At 36.9% G+C, this 27220-nt stretch overlaps 1 protein-coding gene across 3 annotated transcripts in view; it reads right to left on the minus strand.

Annotated features, from left to right (window-relative positions):
- Window positions 1–27220, minus strand: part of CDH18 (cadherin 18) — a 192159-nt gene that overhangs the window by 106804 nt on the left and 58135 nt on the right. For all 3 annotated transcript variants that reach the window (XM_069853512.1, XM_069853510.1, XM_069853511.1), the window contains exon 4: window positions 19949–20068. In XM_069853512.1, the coding sequence (XP_069709613.1) occupies window positions 19949–20068 (120 nt within the window). The remainder of the gene's footprint in view (window positions 1–19948; window positions 20069–27220) is intronic.

Genomic DNA, 27220 nt, shown 5'->3' on the forward strand with positions numbered 1-27220 from the left:
TTGTAGTTTGTAACTCTAGTCTTCGATTTCTCATCTTTTTTATTATGAATGCAGTAAAATTACATACTTCGTTTTAATCAGCTCTGAAAAAAACTACTTTTTTTTTTTTTTTTAGTTTGATCTTCACTGACAGATGCAATTGAAAAAAAATCAGTTTGAGATGATTTATTGCACCCTTTTCCTGCCTAATCTGGCAATCAAACAAAATGAAAAAACCTTGAACTGTCAACACTGAAAGGACTCTTCCAAGATCAGCTGCAATATCTTGTGGTTTCACTGATATTTACAGTCTCTGCCAATATAATTCTAAAGACTTAAACAGAGATGCACAATCTATTTAAGTGTAAAAAGCATTTAATTTCTTCCTTCAGAATGAATTGCATATGATATTTTTCAAAATGAAGCAAAAATTTAGCCAAACTAAAGGCAGAAGAAATAGCATTCATTTACTAATGACAAAGCAGTCAGGCCAACAAGTATATCAGCACAAAAATATCAAGTTAGTTTAATTTTCCACATTATTTTCTGCATCACTTAGTAGTTAAACCACAAAAATGTTACATTATTCAATATACCCACCGCTTTCAATGAAAGGCAGATTTAAACAACTGTGTACCAATATGTACCTTATTTTTGTTGATATTAATGTTATTTTCTCTACAGTGAGTCCGGGATCCAAAACTGACCTTAAATGAACTGAAAATGCAAATATTCTATGTCAAAAGGAAAGTTTTAAATAAAAACAAAATATATCTTAAAGGTAATATTATCTTTCTATTATAGGTTTAGTCTCTCTCTGTCTTCGTATATATTTGTATATGTTTTAGAAGACACATTTTAGTATCTGTGTAAGAATAAAGTTTAAACTTCATTTAAGGCTACATGAGTACATTTCCCACTAATGTGGCAAGAAAAACAAAGGAAGAAAATCCTTAGTTAACGAAAAAGTAATCTAAACCATGCATGCATCCATTCATCTAGCTATTGGGTAGTGACAGAGTATGCTAACGTATCTATAGAAAACTGAACTGCTATTCTGAACCATTACAGTTTGGTGGCAAGAGGGCATGTTTAGAAATATATAAAACAATAGTACTTCAAAAAGAAGTAATTTTGCCTCCAAAACATTAAGCGCTGTTTTTGTGTTGGTTTTTTTTTGGGGTGGAGGGAGTTTGAGGAACAAAAGAATAACCTACAACACTCTTCCCCCCAAAAATCAGTGACATTTTATTTTCAACTCGAATTTTACGTCAAATCACAATGAAGTCTTTCATTGTCAGCAATGTCTATGTAAGTAACATTTTACACATTTTTCCCCCATGCATTTCTAGAAAACACCTTAAGATGGCTTCATTTTTAATATATAAACATGCATTCTAAGTAAGGAAACAAAACCTCATCTTTGAATGGTTTACAGATTATGATGATGAAAAAGTCATATAGGAAAACATGAATTTTTCAGAAGATCTGAGGATTTTTCAAGGTGCAATACTGCAGTAATGTTATCTGGCATATCAAAGAGCAATGGAGGCACCAATCCAGTCACTGAATACATCGCCCATACTCAGATTTATCTACATACACAAACATCTGAATGTGCTACACTAAAGACTGGAAAAAAACCCCAAATCCATAAGTGCTATTCCACTTTCCAACAGCAGGAGTAAAAGCAGTTGTTTGGAAAACACATATAGCTACAATTCTCTATGTGGCATTTGCATAAGATTTCAAAAGCGAGATGATTTCATGGCTGAGAGAAAAGGTTTGATTTGGCTCTGGCACTGGTCCACTACTTAATATTAAGTAAGCTAGAGGTTTGTCAGTATGACATCTCCCTTCCCACCTCCCTGTAAGCAAAGTCCAGAATAACGAGGTTCCTTTATCAACATCCAATGACAGCAGGCAAAATTAGTGAGGATCAAAGGGCTCCACAGCACAGAGGGGATGATTTTCATCAATACCAAATGTATTCTCTACTTTGTAAAGAGAATTTGGTAGAAGTTCAAGCACAACAATGTTTACATCTTTATATTAGTGAAATAAGAAAAAAGAGGCAAGCTAAAAGCACATGTACCTCCACATTAAACTACAAAAATTTAAAAAAAAAAATCCTGAAAATCTAGGTTGTTAATTATTTTTCATTGGTCTCGTTAGATTTATAAGACTACCAGACACTCACTACTTTTAAGTAGAGGTGTAAGCTGGAATGAACAGCTATTAACACATAACATGAGTGATAAAGATGGTAGCTGACAGAAGGATTTGCTGGAACATATGTATAATTAAGAGCAAATACGGTAAAACCACAATAGTCAGACTTTGCTTATGATATATTAGCATGACTCCATTACCTTTATTAGTAGTGTGTTTTTCTTTTCTATTTGTCCATGTGAAAAGGAAACCAAGTAAACTATTTTTAGTGCATGAATAATAAAACCATTTTGTGCTTGACACAAAAAAAAACCCACAAAAATGATAGTAAGTGACAACGATGATGTGAAAATACATTTTTCAAGAAATTACTAACCAATGTGTTTTTAAAATGTCAGATGAAATCTCTACTGTATTAAGATATAATTTATGTAATGTACAGTATCATCCAGCTGTACTGAAACATTTCATGAACCTCTGCAATGTGAAAACGTGTGTATGCGTTCAGCACTGAAGAGACATTATAGACAAATGAATGTCATGTCTGACTAGGATCAGTTCTGGAGATATAACACTTGAATTATTAATAAAAGAAGAGGGAAAATTTATATAACCTCCTCAACAAAAAAAATGTACTGGAATAATTGTGAAAAATTGTGAACAATTCCAGTACCTTTTTTGTTAAGGAGGTTATATTGTGAACAATTCCAGTAGGTAAGGTAATGCATAAGGTAAATGTCTGCATTAAAATGATCAATGAGTTCATGTTACATAACCAAAAAACAGTATCCAATAACAGAGTAGTAATGGAAGTGGAATATATTTTACCTATGTATTAAATGAAGTCCCAGTTATTAGAGAATAACTAGAATTAGAGATACCAGAACATGTGGTATGAACCACAGCCCACTTCACGCCCCTAAGTGAGGAAGTCCATAAACAGGAACAAGAATATTTCTGGTTCTAGTGACTTCTTTCTTTTGTATTAATTCTGACAGGCATCATTTTTGTAAGGGTACGTGTGTTGATTTTTTTAAAAAAAATAACAGAATGCAAATATCAAAGAAAGTTATTGCTTCTTACATGCAGTCCTAACAGCTTCACAGACTGACAAATTACAGCTATTATAATGAAATACTTCAAATCTACTTCAGCTAAGATCTTCATTCCTGATTTCACAGAATCATAGAATTACCAGGTTAGGAAAGACCCACAGGATCACTGAGCCCAACCATTCCTATATGCCACTAAACCATGCCTCTCAGCACCTCACCTACCCATCTTTTAAATATCTCCAGGGATGGTGACTCAACCACCTCCCTGGGGAGCCTGTTCCAGTGCCCAATGACCCTTTCTGTGAAAATTTTTTTTCTGATATCCAATCTGAACCTCCCCAGCTCTAAATCTAAATATCTACGTCTGATGCACAAGAAAATAGTTTTCTTCTTTTCCTGTAAAGACATCAGGACTGTGTATGTATGAAGTGCAGTTCACATGTGTTACACTCCACATTGCAACAGTCAAAATAATCCCATTCCATTATTTTAATCCATTTCCCTACAAGAAGGATGTTGAAGCTCTGGAGCATGTCCAGAGAAGAGCGACAAAGTTCCTGAGGTGGCTGGAGAGCAAGTCCCATGAAGAATGGCTGAAAGAGCTGGGGTTATTTAGCCTGGAGAAGGGAAGGTTGAGGTGAGACCTTATTGCTCTCTACAACTACCTTAAAGGAGGTTGTAGAGAGGAGAGAGCCTCCCAAGTGACAGGGGACAGGACAAGGGAGAATGGCCTCAAGCTCTACCAGGGGAGGTTCAGGCTGGACATCATAAGAAAATTTTTCATGGAAAAAGTCATTGGGCTCTGGAATAGGCTGCCCAGGAAGGTGGTTGAGTCACCATCCTTGGAGGTGTTTAAAAGACAGGTGGATGAGGTACTGAGGGGCATGGTTTAGTGATTGATAGGAATGATTGGACTAGATGATCCTGTGAGTCTTTTCTCACCTAGGAATTCTGTGATTCTGTGAAAGAAGTCAAAACTTCATATATAAATCATAAAGTACAGTTGCATCTTGTGCTGTTGTCTTTATAATTTATAATTCAGTTCTGAAAGATTAGGCTTCAGAACCTTACTAAAAATTTGACTGCATAGTAAAAGAAATCTCCTTGAAATGAACAGTTTAATCAGATTTTCTAGAATTTACTTATATTATCTGTAAGTCACTGAACTAGCTCATCACTGGACAAAGAAAAAGTAGCAATGTCATCATATATTCTGAATTGTTTTATGGTCTACTATGGCCCACTAAGGAATTCTCTTAGAACACAGACACAGTTTCATATATATTTATATATTGCTGTGTTTGTAAAATTAAATCCCTATGAAACTCATTTGGAGTGTTAGAACCGAAGCACTTCCTATGAAACCAGTGGACATTATAATGTCACACAGGCACCATGAAGACTTCCACCAGATAGGAGACCCTTTTTGCCATGAATATGAGGACTGGCAATTCTTGGACAGACTTCCTTGACATTTGACATACGTTTTCTTCACTGGCCTTGTTATAAGAAACTGTCCAGCACAAGGAAATGCTAATATAGAACCAGAGAATCATAGAATACCAAGTACAGTCTGTGATCACAGTAGGTCTGCAACAGCCCACGGCTGCTGGGAACACCAGTTCAGACTCCAGATGCTTCCTTCGTGAGCCTCAGCAAAGTTTGAGATGGCACAGTTGCCCTCAAGCCCTCCTTGCTCCTGAGGATGGGAAGCATATATGTGGGCAGGGAACAGTGTTGTGTTAGAATTTTCTAGGGTGTCCTTCTGTACAAGCAACTAGAGCAAGGCTCCAGATATAAAGTGATTTGAGCTAACTATGGCTCTTCAGAGGTAGGTGCCCTGATATCCTCTTGAGCTGCAGCAGCTGGCAACATAGCCAACATCATGGGTGGCTTTTGCAAGTTCCAGAAAAGCTGCAAGTATCAACAAAACCCTCTGTCTGGATATTCTTCAGACTCCTAACTTCTGTAGTAAACAATAGTTTCCTCTATATGTTTGTGGCAATTATTATTTCAGTTCATACGTTCTACAGGAAGGAGTTATCTGCATACAAATGGTGCAAAATTTGTAACTATAGATAAAAATAGATAGTAATGCAGTGAAAAGGTGAGGTTGATTAAAAGATCCTATCACATGACATGAGTTTAAAAACATAACCCCTTCTTTAGCTATTTCTTCTTACGTTCTTTCCATGTAGTACAGCCCTAGTAAAAATGAAATTCTCATGAAATTAGGCTCTTTTAAGCAAAATAGCTGACTTGAGTGAAAATGTAAAGGACATTTGGTTTTGATTTGCTATTCTGCTTCTGCCTTAGAAAGTGTCAGCAGCTACAGGAATAATATTTAATTTCAAGGCCTTGAAATTCACCCGGAGGACTCCTGTCAGAAAGAAAGGATCTTCAGAGTCGAAAGAAGGAAATATTAAAACACAGCAACATTGTGTTTGTCATTTGGCAACAGCTGTTAGTCGTATTATTAATCGAAAGTGAATCAAGAAGAAAAAAAGTCTTACTAGATTTTGACAAGCAGCCTAACGCAGTGTGTGGTGAATGCAGCAGACAGCCCACAACTAAGGTTTACAGAGGTTAGAGTGCTCCTAATGGCTTGTCAGTGAGTCTTGATTCAAAGGAAGAGAAAATTCCTGCAAACTCAGATTAAACCACATTCAAATGAAAGATATCTGTGGGTCTTTCACCTCTTTTATGGTTTGCTGAACAAGACAAATACAGTCAATTCCATTTTTTCAGTGTTTGTTTCCACAGAAGATAGTTGGTAATGGGTGTCTGACATACAAGCTAGTGAAAAATTACTATCCCTAAGGCCACTGCTATAAGAAACAAAGAATTAATTGCTCCTTGTATCTTCAAAGAACAATGCATACTGAGGGAAGTACACAGATGCTAAATATGCATCACCTTCTCTGAGTCATGCCAAGAAGTCACAGCCTAATCATCTATGCTTAAATTTGCATTTTTTAAGATTTCATTTTGCATTTGCTCTTCTCTGAAAAGAAGCAACTCCAGAAATGGATGTTTAAATTTATTTTTAAAAAAATATCAGATGTTGATTTGCTTCATTTGTTTCAGCAGTCCACATTTTAAAAAAAAAAAAATATATATATCCACTTGCAAGATTCTCATCATGGAAATGATATTAGGGAAAAAGAAGCTTCTACCTGAAGGGAATTGGAAAGATAGAATTTACAAGAATGATGAATATCCAAAAGCTAAGTCATGAAATACTACTTTAGAAACAATTACACAAGCCATATTCAGTTGTTCTATGCATATACTTCATATTACATTGCATTCACTCTTGGTTTCCCAGCTTAATACGATATTAGCTGAATAAGGAGATGGTATCTCAAAATAAAGTAAAGAAATCTAAACTCTGAATATGAAATTAGTGTACTCTGTACTTTAATGTATAACTACGTTAACTTTATTAACAACAGCGTAGTGTAACAGTAGTCTACTATATTCGTAGAAAATTGTATTTTTCCAATTTTTTTTTCACTTTTCTCATTTCTTGGGATAGTTTACAGACGAGATCTTTACATTAGAAATTTATGCATCTATAATTAATCATTTGTCACAGCAGCAATTACACAAAATAATTTGCAGATACAAATATAGTATTTTGTAATGCACTGTATAATTTTTATTACAGCAGTATATCTTGCAAATGTAGTTTTACCAGAGCATTCTGTAACTCTTGAAGAACTTACTATAACACACAAATCTGAGATTAGAAGGAAAAAAAACTTGGAGTAATTCCAAAGGAATTATATAGTACTTTATGTTATTTTTGATCAGAATCAGAAGATGCAGTTGTGGGCATAGATTGTCAATACCACTGAGAATCCCTAAGTGATAGTCTCACATCTGAATAAAATCTAATCTATTTAATAAAACTTATTAAGTTTTATTAAACTTAACTATTAATAATAATAATAATTAATAAACTTTATTAAACTTAGAGGCTTATAAAAATATTCAGGAGGGGCATTTTATGTGAGAAGAAAGTTCTGTAAAAATACAATAAGATAGTTTAGTCTGCTTTTCCTAATTCAATGCAGATGTGGTTTTTTCTTTACATCTAAAGTACAAAGAAAACTATTTACCATGAAGATATCCCCTTTGAAAGCAGAGGCTTCCTCTCTACAACATTGAAAGGTATGGGATTTAAGTAAATGCAAAAGATTAGACAAGCAAGCACATCCATATGTTCTTGCAGTGATTCAGTTAATTTTACAGAACATTATGCCTCTGATGTTTAATCCATTTCATTATGATACTAGTGCTTTATCAGAACTGATTACAAATGCATTAAAGCCAGGACCTGAGAAATGCATTCAAGTGAAAGCACCTGTATTGTGCTACCATTCTTTGCCATTTTGCCATTTCACGTTGAAGACAAAAAACCTAGAGAAAACATCATCATGAGGAGAGATTTCTCAGCAAGAAACAGCCTTAGCTCATAAATCATTCATTTTATTTTCTTTTTCCATTGAAGTCAAGCAAAGCCTAACTTGTATAGTGGTTAGATATATAGGAAATTGTTGCACTTTCTGCCCAAACACTTTTAGATGCAATCTAATGATCTAAAATGCATTTCTTGAAAGAACAGTTTGGGAGAGAGTAAAACATCATTTAATCTATCCTCTTCCCTTAGGATTGCTCCCATGATGACTATATCTGCTTCTGGGAGTGCAAATGCTTTACTAAATTCAGGGAAGGTTTCTACTCTTCCATTTTCCCCAATATTACAGATGGAATTGAATTTTTCCTTGCAAACATCGTAAGTATGCTCCCAAAATACTACTTAACAGAAATTCTGAGAATTTTGTGTATTAGTTAAGAAAAAAGGAAGAGTAACAGCATCTTTAGAATATTTTAATATTGTAATCATGACTAAAAATATTAAAAAAATATTCGTACTTTAATTCTGAGAAAAACAAGATAAAACTATGTGAAAAGATGACTAAAGTGCCCTTGGTGATCTAAGTTAAAGCCTGCAGACTGGGCTGCACTCATTTGCAAGGAATAGCTAACAGAGCTCCTTTTTTCCTTCTTCTAGTATGGCAATTTTCAGTGACAAAGGCTTCATCTAATATTTAGAATATTGCATAAGGTATAGACTGCCTGGGAATTTGAAAACCTTTTTTTGCCTGAGGGATGGGTTTTGCTCATAGGTTTAGAAGTGTGAAGAAAAACATCCATCTTACAGACTTCTGTTTACAACAATGCTTGCAACAGTGCGAAAGCAGGATCTGGCAGGTCCCTGGTGCGAGGTGCTAGGGGCAGCCAGGGCTTGTCCCATCCCAAACCAGGAGTAGGGCAGCCCAGGGCACAGGAAGGCAGCCCCAGACCTAGGCATTGGGCACTTCCTTGGGGATAGGTACCTGGTTTGGTGGGGCGCAAGGCCAGGCTGTGAGGAGCTGGAAACTGGACCCTTTGTGGCGTTGGCAGGGCCTGATGGCCCAGGGAGCTGCATTCTGGGCCATGGGCAGGGTGGAGGGTCCTGCTAGTGCACTCCAGACCCTGTCAAGTGGAATAGCAAGTTTATATGGAAATTTGAAAAGAGCAAATGGAAACAGAGCCTTTGATTTGATAACATGTCTGTGTGCTTTTGTCATGTAAATATTCCAATTTCAGATATGGTGGTGGACAAATGCTGATTAATCTGACCCTCAAAAAAAATCTAACTTCTACTGTCATTAACCAATTAAGGCATAGGATGTATGTGTAAAAGATTAGTAAATATAAACTAGTACTGAACAGTATCCTCTTCTGGAAGTGAAGATGCAGAGACTCAAAAAGTCTGCTTATAGTGTCTCCTGAGTTTTAAATTTATAAATATCATAGTAAGTCATAAAGACAGTTACAAAGACACGATGTTAATCGGCTGGTTATTGTGTTTCATCAAAGCCTATCTACAGTCTTAAAGACCTGGCAAAACCCACTGTAGTTCTGCTGCTGCTGCTCTTGGGCTTGACACAGTCAGCAAGGGAATGAAAACATACACGGGCAAGTTCAGAAAAGATGGACACTACCTGCAAGAAACCTTATTGTCAGGCTTTGTGTTATCGGTTCACAGACACAGTGACAGTGTTGTGGCTGCTAAGTCAAATATCAAAGGGAGGACAAAAGGCGATACACAGGCAGAAAAGGTCAAATTACCTGGACAGTTCACAGGTTTCTTGGTGACTTCTGGAGGTGGTTTCTTTTTCCATTACTATTCAGATAAGAATTGAATTACAGAGGTTCCGCAAATGTCATCTTTGTTGTTATCGTATTTTAGAACTAGTGTATAATTTTTTTTGTAAATAACTGGTCCTTGTTTGTTTTTTTTAAGTAGATGGTCAATCGACAAAAAGATTGTGTTATATAAAGTTTTGTTTATTTTTTCTTAGGAGGTTTCTGAACTGTAGTTGAATTGGTTTTGCTGGACAATATTTCTTGAGAAGCATTGTCTTTATACATAATCTATGGGAAAGTATCATCACCATACTAGGTTTGTTTTCCTGTATGCTTTATTACAAGAAAAGATGTTATGAGCCACACTCATTTAGATTGTAACTGAAGATATATGCATCGTTCTAAAAGATGAAAACTGATGGGAAATCAGATGCCTGCATATTTATTGATCTAATGTAGATTACACATTAATTCTATGTTTTAAATCATAGGATTTGTGTGCATTGTAAAAATCTCCATGCATATGCAACTACTAAAGGAAACAGAATCCTCAGTCCATACTATGTGCCTTTTCACAAGTCTATCACTAATGGTCTTTTCCTCACTTCCAGTGTGAATTAAATGTAATTTCTCAAAATATGAAAGGCAAAAATGTGAACTTACTCAAAACTGTTATTGAAGCAAGAGTATTATTAACACAATATATTTTTTAAAAACTCATAAAATAGAGACACAAGAAGTTAAACCATATAACAAATATCTAACCAGCATGTCTCCAACCATAAATGGGAATCTTAGCATTACCAAACTAGCAGATAACATAGCTCCTGGAATAGTACCTCAATATTGCTCCCTTTCATTTCCATTGCCATTGCTAAGTTTCACTGCCATCCTTTAAATGCATTTCTGAAATTATTATCCTTAACAACAGTAATACCCATAACAGCTTGTGAAAAGGAAAATTAAATTGGAAAAGGGAAATGTGGATCAAGAAGAGCTGTGCATGAATTAAGACACCTCTACAAGTTCCATTTAATGTTTTGCTCTATATCTTCATTTTAGTTTTACAGACAAAAAATTTAAACGGAGGGAAGAGGTGCGGGCAAGAAGATTTGATGTTCCAGTAATTCTTTCTTGTAGAACTAGCGATGCCAATAATAATCTGTTGTCTAGAAAAAGCACACATGTTGGCACAAGTAAAGGCAATAAAGTCACTGCTTAATTCCACAACAATAAAGACTGATCTGTAAAACAATTGCTAACATGTGGACTGGTCCTTAGAGGCAGAGTCTTTAAAGAGTCTAGTGCATTAATCTTCTGAGTCAGTGTCCTGGCTTTCATCCCAGTTGAGCTAAAATTACAGAAATGTATTTGTGGCTTTAGGGTGAAGTCCTATTTGTTCCCTCTCCATGATGTTAAATACATTTCATCACACAGAATTTCCACACTTTGTTTGGGTGGAACATTAGCCTTCCTTATTTAAAAACAAAGAACTTAGAATTAATGGTTCATATATCACTGGTGAAAAGTTAACAGACACAGAGATAAACACCTGTTCATAGAAGCAATCTATTCTGAGAAAAATGAAATTTTACAAACACTTAAACACCTGCAATGGAATGCTTTTCTCACACCAAGACCTATAATTTTTGTAATCAACAGAGCACAATATCTAAGACCTTCAAGAAACAACACTATGTCTTATCCTCAGTACATCTCTAAAAACGTCAAGAAGTATGGACATAAACATTAACGCTGGGAACCATTTCCAATGTCCCACAGAAGGTAAAAGCAAAACCAGGCAATGGTGAGCAGATAGTGTTTTTACACGTAAGAGAAAAACTGTAAGGGATGTAGCAACAGAATCCAGACTATGCGATCATGTATGTCTCACTCCTTTCATATCAGGACTTCAAATTTGGTTGAACAAATAAACATCGTGCTTCACCAGTGTACTGGCCTTGGTTAGGATAGAGTTAATTTTCTTCGTAACAACTTGTGTGGTGTTATGTTTCAGTTTTGTGACCAAAACAGTGTTGATAACACAGGGATGCTTTAGCTATTGCTCAGCGGTGTTTACACAGAGTCAAGGCCTTTTCTGCTCCTCACACCACCTTGCCAGTGAGTAGCTGGGAGGGCAAACAGCTGGGATAGCTAAGCTCAGCAAACTAAAGAGACATCCCACATCATACAATGTCACACTCAGCAATAACAGCTGGGGGAAGAAGGAGAAAAGGGGAGTGTTTGGAGTTATGGTGCTTGTCTTCCCAAGCAGCCATTGCACATAATAGAGCGGTTGGAGATAGCTGTACACCTGCCTGCCAATGCAAAGCATTGAATAAATCTCTCCTTTTGCTTTGTTTATGCAGAAAGCTTTTCCTTTTCCTATTAAACTATCTTTATCTCAATCCATGAGTATTCATGCTTTTATCCCTCCCATTATCTTCCCCATCCTATTCTGAGGGAAGTGAGTGAGAGGCTATGTGGGTCTCAGTTACTTACTGAGGTTAGTCCACAATAACCAGGAATCATGTTGTAAGTGTAAAAATTTATCTGTGTATTTATAGAGGATAAAAAAACAAACAAACAAACAAAATGCATCTACCAACTAAAGGCATGCAGTTACCATATTGCAGTAGTCCTCATTAGGAAGCTAATATGATAATACCATAGAATCACAGAATATCCTGAGTTGGAAGGGACCCAAAAGGGTCATCAAGTCTAAGTCCTATCTTTGCATAGGACAACCCCAAAATTCACACCATGTGTCTGAGGGCATTGTCAAAATGCTCCTTGAACATTGTCAGGCTTGGCTCTGTGACTACTTCCCTGGGGAGCCTGTTCCAGTGCTTCAGTGCTCTCTGTGTGAAGAAACCTTCCCTAATATCCAAACTAAACCTCCCCTGCCATTCTCTGGGGTGCTATCATTGGTTGCCAGAGAGAAGAGATCAATGCCTGGTTCTTCTCCTCTTATGAGGAAGCTGTAGACTGCAATGAAGTCTCCCAGTCTCCTCTTCTCAAGGCTGAACAGACCACGTGACTTTAGCTGTTCCTCATATGGCTTCCCCTCTAAATCCTTCAACTTTGTAAACCTCCTCTGGACATTCTCCAGGGCCTTCCTATCCTTTTTATACTGTGGCACCCAAAACTGCACTCAGTACCCTATGTGGGGCCACACCAGTGTAGGGTAGAGTGGAACAATCATCTCCTTCGACTGGCTATCAGTACAGTGCTTGATCTAATTGCCAATTAGTGGTTACAGAAGCATGTGTCGTAAAATACAGAAACGAACAAGAGTAGAACAATCCATGAACTGTTTCTTCCCTATTTCTCTAATCTATCTCCAATACACATGGTCCATCTCATAGGAGTGAAAAAAAATATTAGAACATCAGACAATCTTTTTGCACTTTCTTTTCTGCCTCCTATGCCTGTCCTTTATAACTCTATGACTGATGCTGGAAGACATAGTGATGGTAGGTAACCAACAAAGAAACCACAGCCCTATAACACTTGTCCTGACAAGAAGTCAATCGACCTTGCTCTCCTCAAATCCCTGCTGCAGCAGGCAGCCCACAAAATCTCCTGTGTATGGATGGCAAAAATTGCATAAGGATACACAGGCAAGAGGATGGCCCAGCAATTATCAATCAGTGTAACTAGGTTCTACAGACCTTTACTCCAAAGCAGTGCTGATATTTTGGTATTGCACTTGCTACATATCTGCAGCACACCATTTTGCCCCTCCTCTTTGTATAATTTTGAGTAGCAAGTACCGTTCCATGCAGTTTCCATGCTAGTGGAAAACAAGGCCTAAACAACAAGTTTTCAGTTGCACCAATGCCCTCATAAAATCTTCCATCGTACCAAACAGAGCTCTTAGAAAACTAAAAGAAAAAGTGGATCATTCAGCTTCTCAACTCTCTTCCTGTCCATCTGATGGCTTGAGTTATCATTTGAATAACTCCAGGGAAAATTGTAACAGTTTATCAATATTTTGAACACACAAGAAAACTGTGAGAATTTAATCCATTTTTCAGAGTTTATCTTAAAAGTGTGAAAACTGTAGGGGTAGAAAATCCAATATTTATTTTAAATAGAAAGCAAAGCATATTACAATGTTTACATTAGTCTTAGCTGAGAGCTGGTAGGATACACTCTCAAACAAGCGATCGTGACAATATTTTCAGATGGAGTACGCATTTCTATTCCTTCAGGAATGGAGGATTGCATTGTGCAATACCTGGTAGAATTAGAAGAATGAAGTAAGACTTTCCAATTTTGAGTTTGAATATCTAGTCAATCTCATGATAACAAACTGTAGTCTTTGGCAATGATATATGCTAGAGATGTAATTTCTGTTACAACATTTCTGAAAATCCTTGAGGGAAAACAAGCATATGAAAACCTGAATATAGAGCACGGTTCTTATAACTTCAAGATAAAATTACAGTACACATGCATAAAATAAATTTACTTTCATCTTACATGCTGTTAGCAAGATGTATCACTAACAAAAATAACTCAACTTTCAAACTGATTCTTCTCTGTAACCTCATCTGACACTAAAGTTGAAACAATGACATATAATTAGTTTGGAATTTTTACTCACAGCTATAAATAAGTGGTCTGCAATGCAAGAGCAACTGAAGAGCTTGGAGGTTCACAATAGGTATTTCCTTTCCTAACTCAAACAGAATGTGATTAATACGATTGCCCTTACTTTTTCTATAAGATTTAATTATTGAACAATAACATTTTAAAAGCACATGTGTAAAGGAAGGTGATAAGTTTAGTTTAAGATCACTACAGGAACCTGGGCACCAGCTTGGTGTCCTACTTGTGGAGTTAGTTGGACTTCATGACTCCTTTAGATTAGAAGCATTCAATTTATGTAAGTCACTTCAATAGCCCTGTGAGATCATTAAAATTATATTGGAGTCTCTCAGCATGAAGCAAAGAGATAGTTAAATACAGGACTCTCAAGTTTCAGTTCCAAGTTCTAATACAAACCAACATGCAAATCAGCAGGGGATTACCAACCCCAGTAAACATGCTTGTTTTAAACAGATGTCACTAAGAAAGGTATTTCAACTAAAATGAATAAGAATTTTTAATACAAAAATTAAGGATAGTCATTAAAGTGTTTTCTGAAACTACTTCACTAACTGGCATGGTTTCCTATATATGGCAGTGTCATGGGGTCATTAAATATCTCACCATTATGCAATTAACACAGTAGATTCTTACCTGGGATACCATGACAGACTGTTCTACTAAAGCATGCAAAGAGCGTCCTTGTTTTTTGCACTTGAAAGTTTATAAAATTCCTATTTACAAATATCTAAGTTACTTTCTCAAAAATAAGGAAATAAGGTAGACTTTAATCCATTAAATCCACAACTATGTATTTTAATAGATCCTATTAACAGACAATTTTTTTTTCCAAAGTATTAGCATTTATTTAACAGTATCAAGTCTGAATAACATGATAAACAATATTTTTTCTTATTTTGCTGAGGAATACACATGCGACTTTAAAATTACACTCTACTTATAATGACACAAAATCTGGCATTCCAATGAACTATGGCCAAGAACTGCTAGAAAAGCATAAGAACAATAGTTGCAGATGAGGACAAAAGTCTTGAACTGCAGAGGTTGCCCATTTGGTGTTTATGAGGTGCCTCTCTATACCCATAAGCATCTATTCAGCCATTGACCATATTTAATGTTGGTATTGCGAACTCAGTCAGGAACCACTAGATAATTAGTGAACAGGTCATTTCTTTTAGAGATGCTTGAAGCCATTGTACATATTATTGTGAAGACAGAAAGCAGAAGGAAGATGACACTCTTCTCACACTTCTTTATTAGTCTGCACTAATTTGCAGTGACATTCTTTCATAGACATACATATTTCTTTACTATTTAATATCTTCAAGTAAAAAACACTATATGAGCTGATACAGCATTAAGATTTTGTAATATTACTACTGTAACAGCAAATCATTGCAAATACAAATAAATACAAATACCTAATTTTTTTCAGTCATCCATTTCAATAATAAATGTATTTCTCTCCCATCTCACTAATGTATACATTTCAAACTAAACTGCAATGAATGTATCTCTTATTTCATCACAGCTACAACTAGAACAGGTGATCTGAAAGGACAAATGTCCCACAGATTAATTCGCTCTGTATGTTCTTTTCCAAAAGACTGATGCCTCAGGGAAGACCTGGGTGTAGCTCCAGATCCTCCAGATATGAGTTTACTATGTAAGCTGTAGAATTGGACTATGGGTTTCACTTTCATTCCCGAAGCATATGGCAACTGCAAATAGGCTGTTATAGCTACTAGAAAGAGCATCCAGTCTAATTTGAGGCTTTCTTTGGAACAAATGAGCTTCTGGGATGTTCATGGATCATAAAACCTCATGGTTTGGTAAAGGTGGGGTATTACAAAGTAACTCAAACTCTAAGAAAGACTTTTCATGTATATTTGGGCATTTCAAAAAGGCACTTACAATGATACTATTGCATCTCATAGCTAATTACTAAAAGTAATAATAGATACAAATAAAACCCACTTCCTAGAAAGCCATTCAAATTAAACAGATTTTGAATATCTTACACACAATGTTATGCATGGACAGTAGTTCTGCCATTCACAGCCCTAACATCATAGTAGGAGCAAATTTCTGCACACAGACACAGCTTACAATTCTTCCTTTCCAGAGGAAACAAAAAACATCTAAAACAAAAAATGGGCCCTAGAGCCAATCAACTGAAAAATTAAAGATTTTTGGGAGTTACCAAATCTGGTAGCCTGATGGAGATAAGGTTCCTGCAGCTCCCTGTTTTTAATCTGTGATTTAGAAGCACTAGTAAGGTCAAGCGTGTCTTCCCAAGAGGCACATACATGGATGCAACACACACGTGCAGAGGCTGACACACAGATAGAAACATGCAGCACACAAACACAAATGGTACAAACAGCCTCATCCTTCTCCAGCTGATCAGGAGGAAGGGCAATTTATAGTTGGAAATGTGCTCAGAAACTCAACATAGGTTCCTCCCGTAACTTGCTCTAGACTCAGTCTACCTAGTAGCTGGCACCTGGGTTCCCAGTATTCACGCTTGCTGGCACCTGGACATACAGGTTTGAGGCCTGCAGCTCCCCTTCAGCTGCAGGTACAGATCCTTTTTTATCTTCGACAGACTCACACGTCCCTACTCACTCTAGAACACTATAGAATCATAGAATAGTTAGGATTGGAAGAGACCTTAAAGATTATCTAGTTCCAACCCCCCAGCAATGAGCAGGGTCATCTCACTACATCAGGTTACAGGCCTGAGTCTTTAATTAGGGCAGGGGGGGTTACTCTCCTGTCACCATACCTCCGCCCCACTTTAGGTGTGCAGAGATGAGTCTTTTCTCAAACAAGCCAAGGAAGATTTTCTTCTGCCAAGAATACAGCTTTTTTTACTTCAAAGTTTGTAATTTAGTGATAGCCCACTATTATATTTCAATGCCGCAGGCTTGCGGAAGAGTGGCAGGAAAGCTGCCCAGAGGAGAAGGACCTGGGGGTGTTGGTTGAAAGCCAGCTGAACATGAGCCAGCAGTGTGCCCAGGTGGCCAGGAAGGCCAACAGTGTGGCCAGCAGGACCAGGGGAGTGATCGTGCCCCTATACTCAGTGAGGCTGGACTTCAAATACTGTGTTCAGTTCTGGGGCCCCTCACTACAAGAAGGTCATTGAGGTGTTGGAGTGTGTCCAGAGAAAGGCAATGAAGATGATGAACAGGCTGGGGAACAAGTGTCATGAGAGGGAACTGGGGGAACTGGGGCAGTTTAGCGTAGAGAAAAGGAGGCTTAGGGGAGACCTTATCCCTGTCTACAACTACCTAAAAGGAGGTTGTAGTGAGGTGGGTGTTGGTCTCTTCTCCCAAGTAACAAGTGATAGGCAAGAGGAAATGGCCTCATGTTGTACCAGGCAAGGTTCAGATTAGATGTCAGAAAAAATTTCTGCCCTGAAGGGGTTATCGGGCACTGGAACAGGCTGCCCAGGGAAGTGATTGAGTCACCACCCCTGGAAGTAATTAAAAGACAGATAGATGAGAAACTCAGAGATACGGTTTAGTAGGAGACAGGTACAGTTGAACTTGATCTCAAAGGTCTTTTACAACCAAATGATTCCATTGTTCTATGACATTTTAGATGTTTAGGTTCTAAAATCCTATTTGAACTATTCTAAACTAAGCTCCTAAAAATCAGTAACTTGAAAGTCTCCAGATAGTAAGTTGTTTAAAACCAAGTTTAGGCAGTTTGAAGGTAGAAGACGACTTTTTGAGATTAGTATTCACAGTAGAGCTATGAACAGCTTGATGTCTGCATCTGATAGCTCCAAGAAGCTTTACTGATATAGCCATAAAAAGATCCTTAGGCTTCACAAACATTACATTCAGTCATAAATTTTTGGGACTTTCCTCTTTTTCCTTGTTTTGGCTCTTGTTTCATGTAAAGGATGTTTGAGCATGTCAGTGTAAATTCAGAAAACTTCCAGATAAAATATAATTAAGATCGAATTGAACAATGGAAGCCTTAGGAAAATAGGTCACAGAAATGCTTGCAAATTCAGAAGAGTGATGATTTTAGAAAATGAGTTTTAAAAATCAGAAATTCAAAGTGAAATCTCATAGAAACACTCTATTCTTCCAGACGTACCCACTATTTCCAATATTCTACTTCTTCCCACTGTATCATGCCAAACTAAATTAATTGCTATTCTGCAATTATAAAAAAACAACTTATCAAATCAGAAAGTCTTCTCCAGTTTCTTTCTCTACTTCACTGTTTACTTACCTCATAAAGTATTTATTCTTTTTCCATTTTAATAGACTAAGGTACCAGAATAATCTTGATATTTTATATGCATATTAAAACCTTTAAGTTCAAAAAGTGTTATTAAAAGCTGTCAAAGCCTAAGGCTTGAGGAATGAAAATAGATTCCTGTCTGCTTTCTTTGTAGCATGCAGTGATGCAACAATATTATTTTCTTTTGTGATACAGACCTGATAAGAGAACATCCATTATGATTCTCCACTGACTAAACAGCAGCCCCAGACTACAAGTTCTACACCATTATATATATATATTAAAAAAAAAAAATTACAGTCCATTGCCTCAGAGTGCCAAAACAGAAGTAGGAATGTAGTTGAGTTGTATATCTAAGTAAAACAAACACAGAGAGCGCCTGAGCACTGTACCACTGATTTTTCCTTACCTCTTAGTTGCTAACCTGTACCCCGAAGTGGCTTTAACCCGTGCCAGCCACTACTCTGCCAGACTGTTCTCACAGATGGCTGGGTGAGACAAGTACCAGCAGTTGTCCCTGAAACATGGTACGTAAGAACAAGTCTACATCAAGTTTCCCCTCCGGCACATTATACAGTCTTCCAACATGATCTTGTTAGGCTTTGTACTCTTTCTAACATGAATTGACAAATTCAAAGAATAATTCAGGTTGTGAGAATGGCTCCTGGGGCCAACACACCCAGCTTCCTACACAAATCACACCTAACCTCAACGCCAGGTGAGATGGCACACGCACACTTCTTTTGTAATGAAACAAGCATATGCCTCCAAATTCCACAGAGATTGACATGCACAAGCAAAGACACTTAAATGTAAAAACATGACAATTAATTTTTACACTACACTTACTTCACTTCATTTTAAAAATAATTATTCTTCCCTACACTTAAGTGTAGGGATCACTGTATTTCATTCTTTCCCATCAGTACTGATATAGACAGGTTAAAATGTTACAAATTTCAGATAAAAAAGTACTTTCTTAAGTTATATTTCATCATTATTAAGAACTGAAAATGTGTACTTATATCAACATATTAATATTTAAGACAACACTTTTCAGAAAATCCAAAACTTGTTACAACCTCACCTCAAAAAGAGATTTCTTCTTTCCTTAAAGACCAGTTTTGATTCATTATACATAACTTACACTTTATGGAAAAAGAAGAGCTTGATGCATAGTTTAAGCATAAATAGTTCAGCTTTTTCTACTTCTTGAATCAGTTTTAGGTGAAATGACAATACCGCAGTTTTATAAATATGAGAACAATATTAATTTATTATTATATATGTGTTGAAGTACAAATTCAGTAGTCCTCCCAAGTCTATCCTTCAGGTAAAAGAAAGATTTTGAAACCATAAATATATTAATCATGCTTAAATCACTCCCTAAACAGAGGCTTGAGCAGATGAAAAAGTGCTATTCCATTTTGGCTGAATGGCTCAAATCATGGCACAATACAGAATTAATTCTATACACAGTAGGCTGATTTTAGTACTCAGCAAAACATAGCAAATACTAAATTTCATAGTGTTAAAGCAAGAAGCAGGAATTAAAAAATAATCCCGCCCATCTGCATTTTGTAGATTGGATTTCATCTACCAGGGATAGTGAACTGCCACACATTAGCCAAATCACACTGGCAGAAATATAAAATATTCACCTGTTTTAGGGTCAACAGAGAAATATGGCTGTCCCTGAAGAATACTGTACACTACTCTGGCACTGTTTCCATATGTAGGGTCATCTGCATCTGTGGCTGTCACCTGTAGAACAGATGTACCTGTATATACAGGAAAATATAAGTTAATCAAAGAACAAAAATAATTTCCTGTCAAATATAAATATTTTTAGATGCATTTTTAAAATCTTTGCAGTCCTCACATTCTACAATTGTTCACGTTAGCATGGACACAAGAAGTTCCTTTTTGTATCTCTACTGGATATTTAGCAAAAGGTACAGCAAAGGTGTCTGCATATGTAAATATAGTGTTTTCTGGTTTCTGAATAGCTCAAATGCATACAGTCTCATAGATAATAGATAATTATATTTGCACAGCAGATATAAGGATACCTTGATGAATTTGAAGTTGAATATTGTATTAAAATCAAGCTGGAGCTAGTAGTCTGTTCATGGCTATTCAGGAGTTACTGGTAAAACTGACTTTATTACTGCATTTGTGTTTATGTAGCAAGGTAAATAAATATGAATTAAAGTTAGTGTAATTTTCTTAAAATATTCTAGGAACCTATTCAGTAATGTTGGTTTGCGATCTGAACTTAGAATAAGAATTCCTTCAAATCACATCAGGTCAGTTCAAAGGACAGGAAATATGATTTCCTCCTGATCTACAACTTAAGCAATATCATAATGGTATTTTTCTGTAGCCAGTTTGGCAATAATTTCTAACTTGAGGTGGAAAAGCTGTGATCTTTCTGACTTCTAGTTAACCTTGTTGTATTCAAGTGTTAAGGCCTGACCATACTAATTTGTTGCTTTATCTTTATTCATGGCTTCATTATTTTACGTTAGAATCTTGTGGAATAATTAAAGATTAATAGCTTACTGATACACAATGATTTTTATTTTTAATTGCACACAACCAAAACATTCCCATCCAATAGTTGTAATCAGCCAACTACCAGTGTTTTCTACATAGACTGCTTCCAAGACAACAGGCTGGGTTGTTGGTTGTCTGTTTTGGTTTTTTTTCCTCCAACATCAATGAGCAATAAAAGCACTTGGATTCTATGCTCTGCCTTTAAATATAAGGAGAGGAGAGAAGAAAGTCTCTGAAGGGTGGCAGAACCTTGAACTCTCAGTATTTCTTGAATTTCTTCTTCTGAAATAGACAAAATCTGTTCATCCATTACAAAACCTACCATGATTTTCTAGAACTCTGGGAAAAGGTGCAAACGGGAACTCAACCAGTTAGACAGAGATTCCTTTTTTTAAAAGGTAGAGTATAGAATCCAACTGCTTGTATTGCTTTTAGATGTGGGACAAAGAAACAGGACTAGTGAAAGCTGTGACCTCACATAAGCAGCTCACAGGTCATGAACAAAAGCATGAATGGAATGCTAGTATACCTTAAAATCGACCACAGTTGTTTTTTAATACATCCAGATCTCTTTCCTAAGAAATACCTGATATCAGTAATTTGGTATTTAATAGTGGCAAAGTATTCTCTTTCCATCTAAAAGAACACTTAGAATAACCAGTTTTGACTCAACCCCCGTCTCACCTCTCATTCAGGGCAAAGTACCTGATCAGATGCTTAACTTTTTCACTGAATTACACAAGCATGCTCAGTATCTTTTAAAATATACTTGTACTGGCCTTTTGCCTAACTCTTGTCTGATTCACTGAGCACTGAGAAAAGGCAGCTTGTAAAAGCTACAGGTTAGAATGCCTTGTGAGAAAAAAAGGTAAAGAGGGTACCTTTACCTTCCAATTACTCCATTCAAAGTTAGCATCATTTAGCTTATCCACATGACATGCAAATTATGATTCCAAATGCATTTGTATCAATCACATGCAGCATCAGTTTTTCCTGTTGATCTGTGTGTAATGAAAGATTGGATGCAAAAGTGTACAGTACAGCTCCCTTGTTATTTTTAATGTTAACAATTCTGCAGAAAACAACCTAATCCAAAAAATAATGATCTAATTTCCCTGGAGACCGCAGAACAGATACAAACATTGGACCTAGAGGCATACCTTCCATGCTTTCTTCGCTAACCTAAAGTGCCTGTCAGGAACTCCTCAAAATTTTGCTATGAAAGCATTTTAACACTCCAGTTAGGCAGTAAAAATTACTTTTTTCCCCAAAGTGGAGGCTCTGATTATTCAGAGTACAGATACAATTTCACGTGATTTCCCGCTACAGTTTAGAGATTACACATTGGGAATACTGTTTCCTTAGCTAATGCTTTATACAGAGCTGTAAAATATGTCTGCGTGCTCTGGAAGCTTTGCCTTTTTTCTGTTATCAAAAATAAAAGTAATTTCAGTTGGGAAATCAAGTTTTAGTTTTATTTCAAAATATTTTCTTTTGTTTTTTCCCTTTTTAAAATTATGTTTACAATTAAAATTTTTTGATGTTATATATCAAAGAAAAACTGAAAGGAAATACTTCAATCTTTCTCTCTGAAGATGGATTTTTTATGTTTAATGAAGCAGTTCAATAAAACATGTCTTTTCAGAATGCAAATCTGTATGCATGACTTTCCATAGCTTGCTGCACTGTTAAAATCACAAACGGGTCATAAGAAGTGAAAAAAAGGTGAAGGTTAATGACCACAGGGATTACCTGTGTAACTAAACTAATACTTAAAATTGCCTTAAAACACTAAGAATTCAACATGTTTTAGTTTCATTTTATATTAGAAAAAAAATGATTTCATCAGGAAATCAACACTTTGAGTCCACTCTGAATCAGTATATTACTGATCCAAGTCCTCACTGTAGAAAATCCTTTTTTTTTTTTGTCAGCTACCTTCATGAGAAAATAAAAATCAAAGAACACAGGGAGACAAATAAGAACTTCTCATACAAATCATATTTACAAACACTATGAATGTTGTTTTCCAAATTATCTGAAATTAAAACTGCCTCACATTATAATACCCTGAAAAGAAGTTCAGAGAAGTCCAGTGTGTCTATTAATTTCCTGAGTAGAATTTATTTGGAATATTATTCTTACACATGACCTCAACATTGGAAAATTTAATATGCTATATTTCACTTGCTTCATAGTTATTTGAAAATGCGCAGATACAGAAGGCTTTTAGTGCTTGAAAAGTGTTTTTATTTCCTTTTACATTTAGATAATGACGACTCTTCATAAACCTTAAACCAGAGCATAGTTATAGCTCTCAATAAAACTGGGTTTTTTTCACACTGCAGAAGAAATAATTTCAGATATAAATTTTAGTTCCCGAGCTAACTTTTATGAAAAAGGTTTAGTAGGCAAGGAATAGATGTTTTCTTTTAGCTCTTTCAGCACAGTACATAAAGCATAAATAATATGTTAATTTTGTGCTACAGTGGACACTGTGATCTAATATATGGCAAATAATTTAATGAAATTTAGCTGTGTTTTCTTGTCAGTGACCTAAAAAGAAAAGCCAGAAAGGTCCTACAGCTTTTACAAGTAGAACAAGAAGAGTTCTGCTTGTGGGAAAAGTACCACCTGCTGAAACTAAGCAGCATAACGGAGATCAAAAATACCACCTGCCATTTAAAATTCTTTAAATCACCATCTAAAAATGCACCAGATATTTTTACAGTACTGAAATATCCTTAGGAATTCATAAAATAACAACAAGAAGTTCACTTATGTATAGGCTTCACATACAAATGTAAAAAAACACGCTAATTACAGAAATAATATAAATTGTATAGGGATCTTCAGTATTTGACAGAAAGAATGACAGAAAGTGAACTGACAAGGGAAGGCGCCCTCCTGGACCTACTGTTTCTAAACAGGGAAGGCCTTGTGGAGGATGTAACTGTTTGAGGACGCCTGGGACAAAGCGATCATAAGATGGCAGAATTCTTAGTTCTAGGTGAGGTGAGGAGGGGGATTAGCAGAACAGTCACACTTAATGACTTCTTTGCCTCTGTCTTTAGTTGTAAGGAAAGTTGTTTCCTGTGTGTACATATCCAGGAGTTAGAGGAGCAGAACAGAGCTCCCATGATCAGTGAGGAGGTGGTTAGAGACTTGCTTGCCCAGCTAGATACCCAAAAGTCTATGGGGCCAGATTGGATCCATCTGAGAGTATTGAAGGAGCTGGCGGATGTGCTGGCCAAACCCCTTTCCATCATCTTCCAACAGTCCTGGAAGACTGGGGAAGTCCCACTGGACTGGAGGCTGGCTGATGTTGTGCCCATCTACAAAAAGGGCCGCAGGGAGGACCCAGGAAACTGCAAGCCTGTTAGTCTGACCTCAGCGCCAGGAAAAGTCATGGAACAGGTGATCTTGAGCGCTATCATGAAGCACATGCAAGAGAACCGGGTGATCAGGCCCAGTCAACATGGGTTCATGAAAGGCAGCTCCTGCCAAACTTACCTGATCGCCTTCTATGACAAAGTGACCCGCCTACTGGATGAGGGAAAGGCTGTGGATTTGGCCTTCCTGGACTTCAGTAAAGCCTTTGACACAGTTTCTCACAGCATTCTGCTTAGGAAACTGTCAGCCTCTGGCTTGGACAGGCGCACACTCTCCTGGGTGGAAAACTGGTTGGATGGCCGGGCCCAGAGAGTGGTGGGAAATGGTGTGAAATCCAGCTGGAGGCCAGTGACAAGTGGGGTTCCCCAGGGCTCAGGGCTGGGTCCAGCCCTGTTCAATGTCTTTATCAATGTCCTGGGTGAAGGCACTGAGTGTACCCGAAGTAAGTTTGCAGATGACACTAAGCTGAGTGGAAGTGTTTATTTGCTGGAGGGTGGGGAGGCTCTGCAAAGGGATCTGAACAGGCTGGACCGCTGGGCAGAGTCCAATGGCATGAGGTTTAACAAGGCCAAATGCCGGGTCCTGCACTTGGGGCACAACAACCCTGTGCAGTGCTACAGACTAGCAGAAGAGTGGCTAGAAAGCTGCCTGGAGGAGAAGGAACCAGGGCAGAGGGGGGGACGGTTGAGGGGTGTTGATTGACAGCTGTCTGAACATGAGCCAGCAGTGTGCCCAAGTGGCCAAGAAGGCCAATGGCATCTTGGTTGGTATCAGAAACAGCGTGACCAGCAGGTTCAGGGAGGTTATTCTCCCTCTATACTCGGCACTGGTGCAACTACATCTCGAATACTGTTCAGTTCTGGGCCCTTCACCACAAGAAGGATGTTGAGGCTCTGGAACGAGTCCAGAGAAGAGCAACAAAGCTGTTGAAGGGCCTGGAGAACAAGTCCTACAAGGAGCGGCTGAGGGAAGGCCTCAAGGTCTGCCATGGGAGGTTCAGGCTGGAGATCAGAAAAAAAAAATTCATGGAAGGGGTCATTGGACACTGGAACAGGCTGCCCAGGGAAGTGGTTGAGTCACCATTCCTGCAGGTGTTTAAAAGATGGGTGGATGAGGTGCTGAGGGGCATGGTTTAGTGGTTGATAGGAATGGTTGGACTCAATGATCCTGGGGGTCTTTTTCCAACCTAGTGATTCTGTGATTCTATGTGAAAATTCAGGTTTATTTGTGCAACAGGATATCTTTGTGGAATAGATACTTTAATGATTTACCTCCAGTACAAACAGTAAAGCACTTAATTCACAAAACAGATGCATTACTGCTTTATTTTATCACTAAAACTTCCTTGATTTACTACAATCCACTTCGGTATATAGCCCAAAATGCCATCTCAGAGTAACTATTCAAATTGTTCTTTAGAAAACAGTAACTCGTCTAATGTCACTGTAAAGTAATATTAAGATTCAGACTACTACAGAATTATGACTAACACATATGTAATAATACTACATTTTGAGAGGACGGAAAGAAAAGTTTTATAAATTGAATTAACCAATAAAATCTAATTATATTAGCTGCTTTTGACTTTGAGGATAACATTGATTTCCTTTCCACTGTCTTTTCTCCTATAAAGAAAATGCTTCCACAGGGGGAGGAAATAATCAGTTGACTAAAACAGTCTCTGTTAAAGACAAAGGAAATTGAAGAAAGAGGAAGGCAGTTATGCTCTTTTGGAGACAGACAATAAAGGAAAAATTTCTCTCCAAGACAGTCTGTAGCATGATGTAAGACAATCGAGATAAGAGCTATGATGCTACTGAAATGAAATGCAACTCTTGAGTGTAGCTTTGTAATACTTACCACAAAGTGTATTACTTAAATAATCTTGGTGTTATGACATTACTCACAGAAATACTGCCCTTCTCTACCCCCATAAATTTCTCCCGGAAATTATATTCTCAATAGTATGCTTCGATGGTTTAAATAGGGAATTCTACATTAAAGACATGTCCTGTTATATGAACTAGCATTACTGTATAGATGGAATGGAGACCTACATGTTTAAAGCTCTGAGAAGTAAAACATGACATCACGGAACTCAGTATTGGACAGGAAGCTATGGCTTAAGAGAACAATGAACAATTTGCATTTAAGGAATGAAAATATATTTGATCTATAATCTGAAATACTGACAAAACAAGAATGATTAAAACAGATTGTTCTTCTGTCTGAGACCCGGAAGGGGCTATTAGAAATAATAACGTTAATAAATATTTATAATAAAATGCAGGAGAATGAAGAAATGGAAATTGCAAGGAAAGACGAGGTAGCAATTCCCAGTTAAAGGAAAACAGAATGAGGAATGAAGAAAATTCATAAAAGGGAAGTTGAAGGGCAATATGGGAACAATGACTTATGAAAGAATAAGAGAGGAAAAAACAAAAGAAAGATGTTTCTCCCTTCATACATTCCTGTTGTAAGATGTATCATGGGAGAAAAAGGCTTAGAGTTTTCGGCAGCTGAGAAGAGACACCTGAAATAATACACTGTGGGAGGACTTGGAAAAGAAGAGAGGACTGGAATGAGGGAAAGGTACCTCGAGGAACAAAGTATTAGAACAAGAAAATTATGATACATTATTTTCAGAATATGATGAGGAAATTTTAAGAAGAAAATCAAGGAACTACTCCTATGTGTCAGTGTAGTGGCAGTAAGAGAAAGAATGAAGAGGCAGTAATAAAGTCGGGGGAAAAGAAAGAGAACAGGGAGAATTTTTTATATCCTTTTAAAATTTTATATTTATCAAGCTTGATAGTTAATTTAATACAATATGATTTTGCATGGTAGATAGGAAAGGATACTTATTATTGAAAGAATTTCTAGCACAAAAGTTATATTTCCATCTGTTTATCCTAGACTAGTTAGGTAGCTTTGATGTTGTGATATTAAGGTTACAAACTAAATTCAACACAAACAAATCA

The sequence above is a fragment of the Phaenicophaeus curvirostris genome, chromosome 3 (genome assembly GCF_032191515.1).
Source record: "Phaenicophaeus curvirostris isolate KB17595 chromosome 3, BPBGC_Pcur_1.0, whole genome shotgun sequence".
Lineage (NCBI taxonomy): Eukaryota > Metazoa > Chordata > Aves > Cuculiformes > Cuculidae > Phaenicophaeus > Phaenicophaeus curvirostris.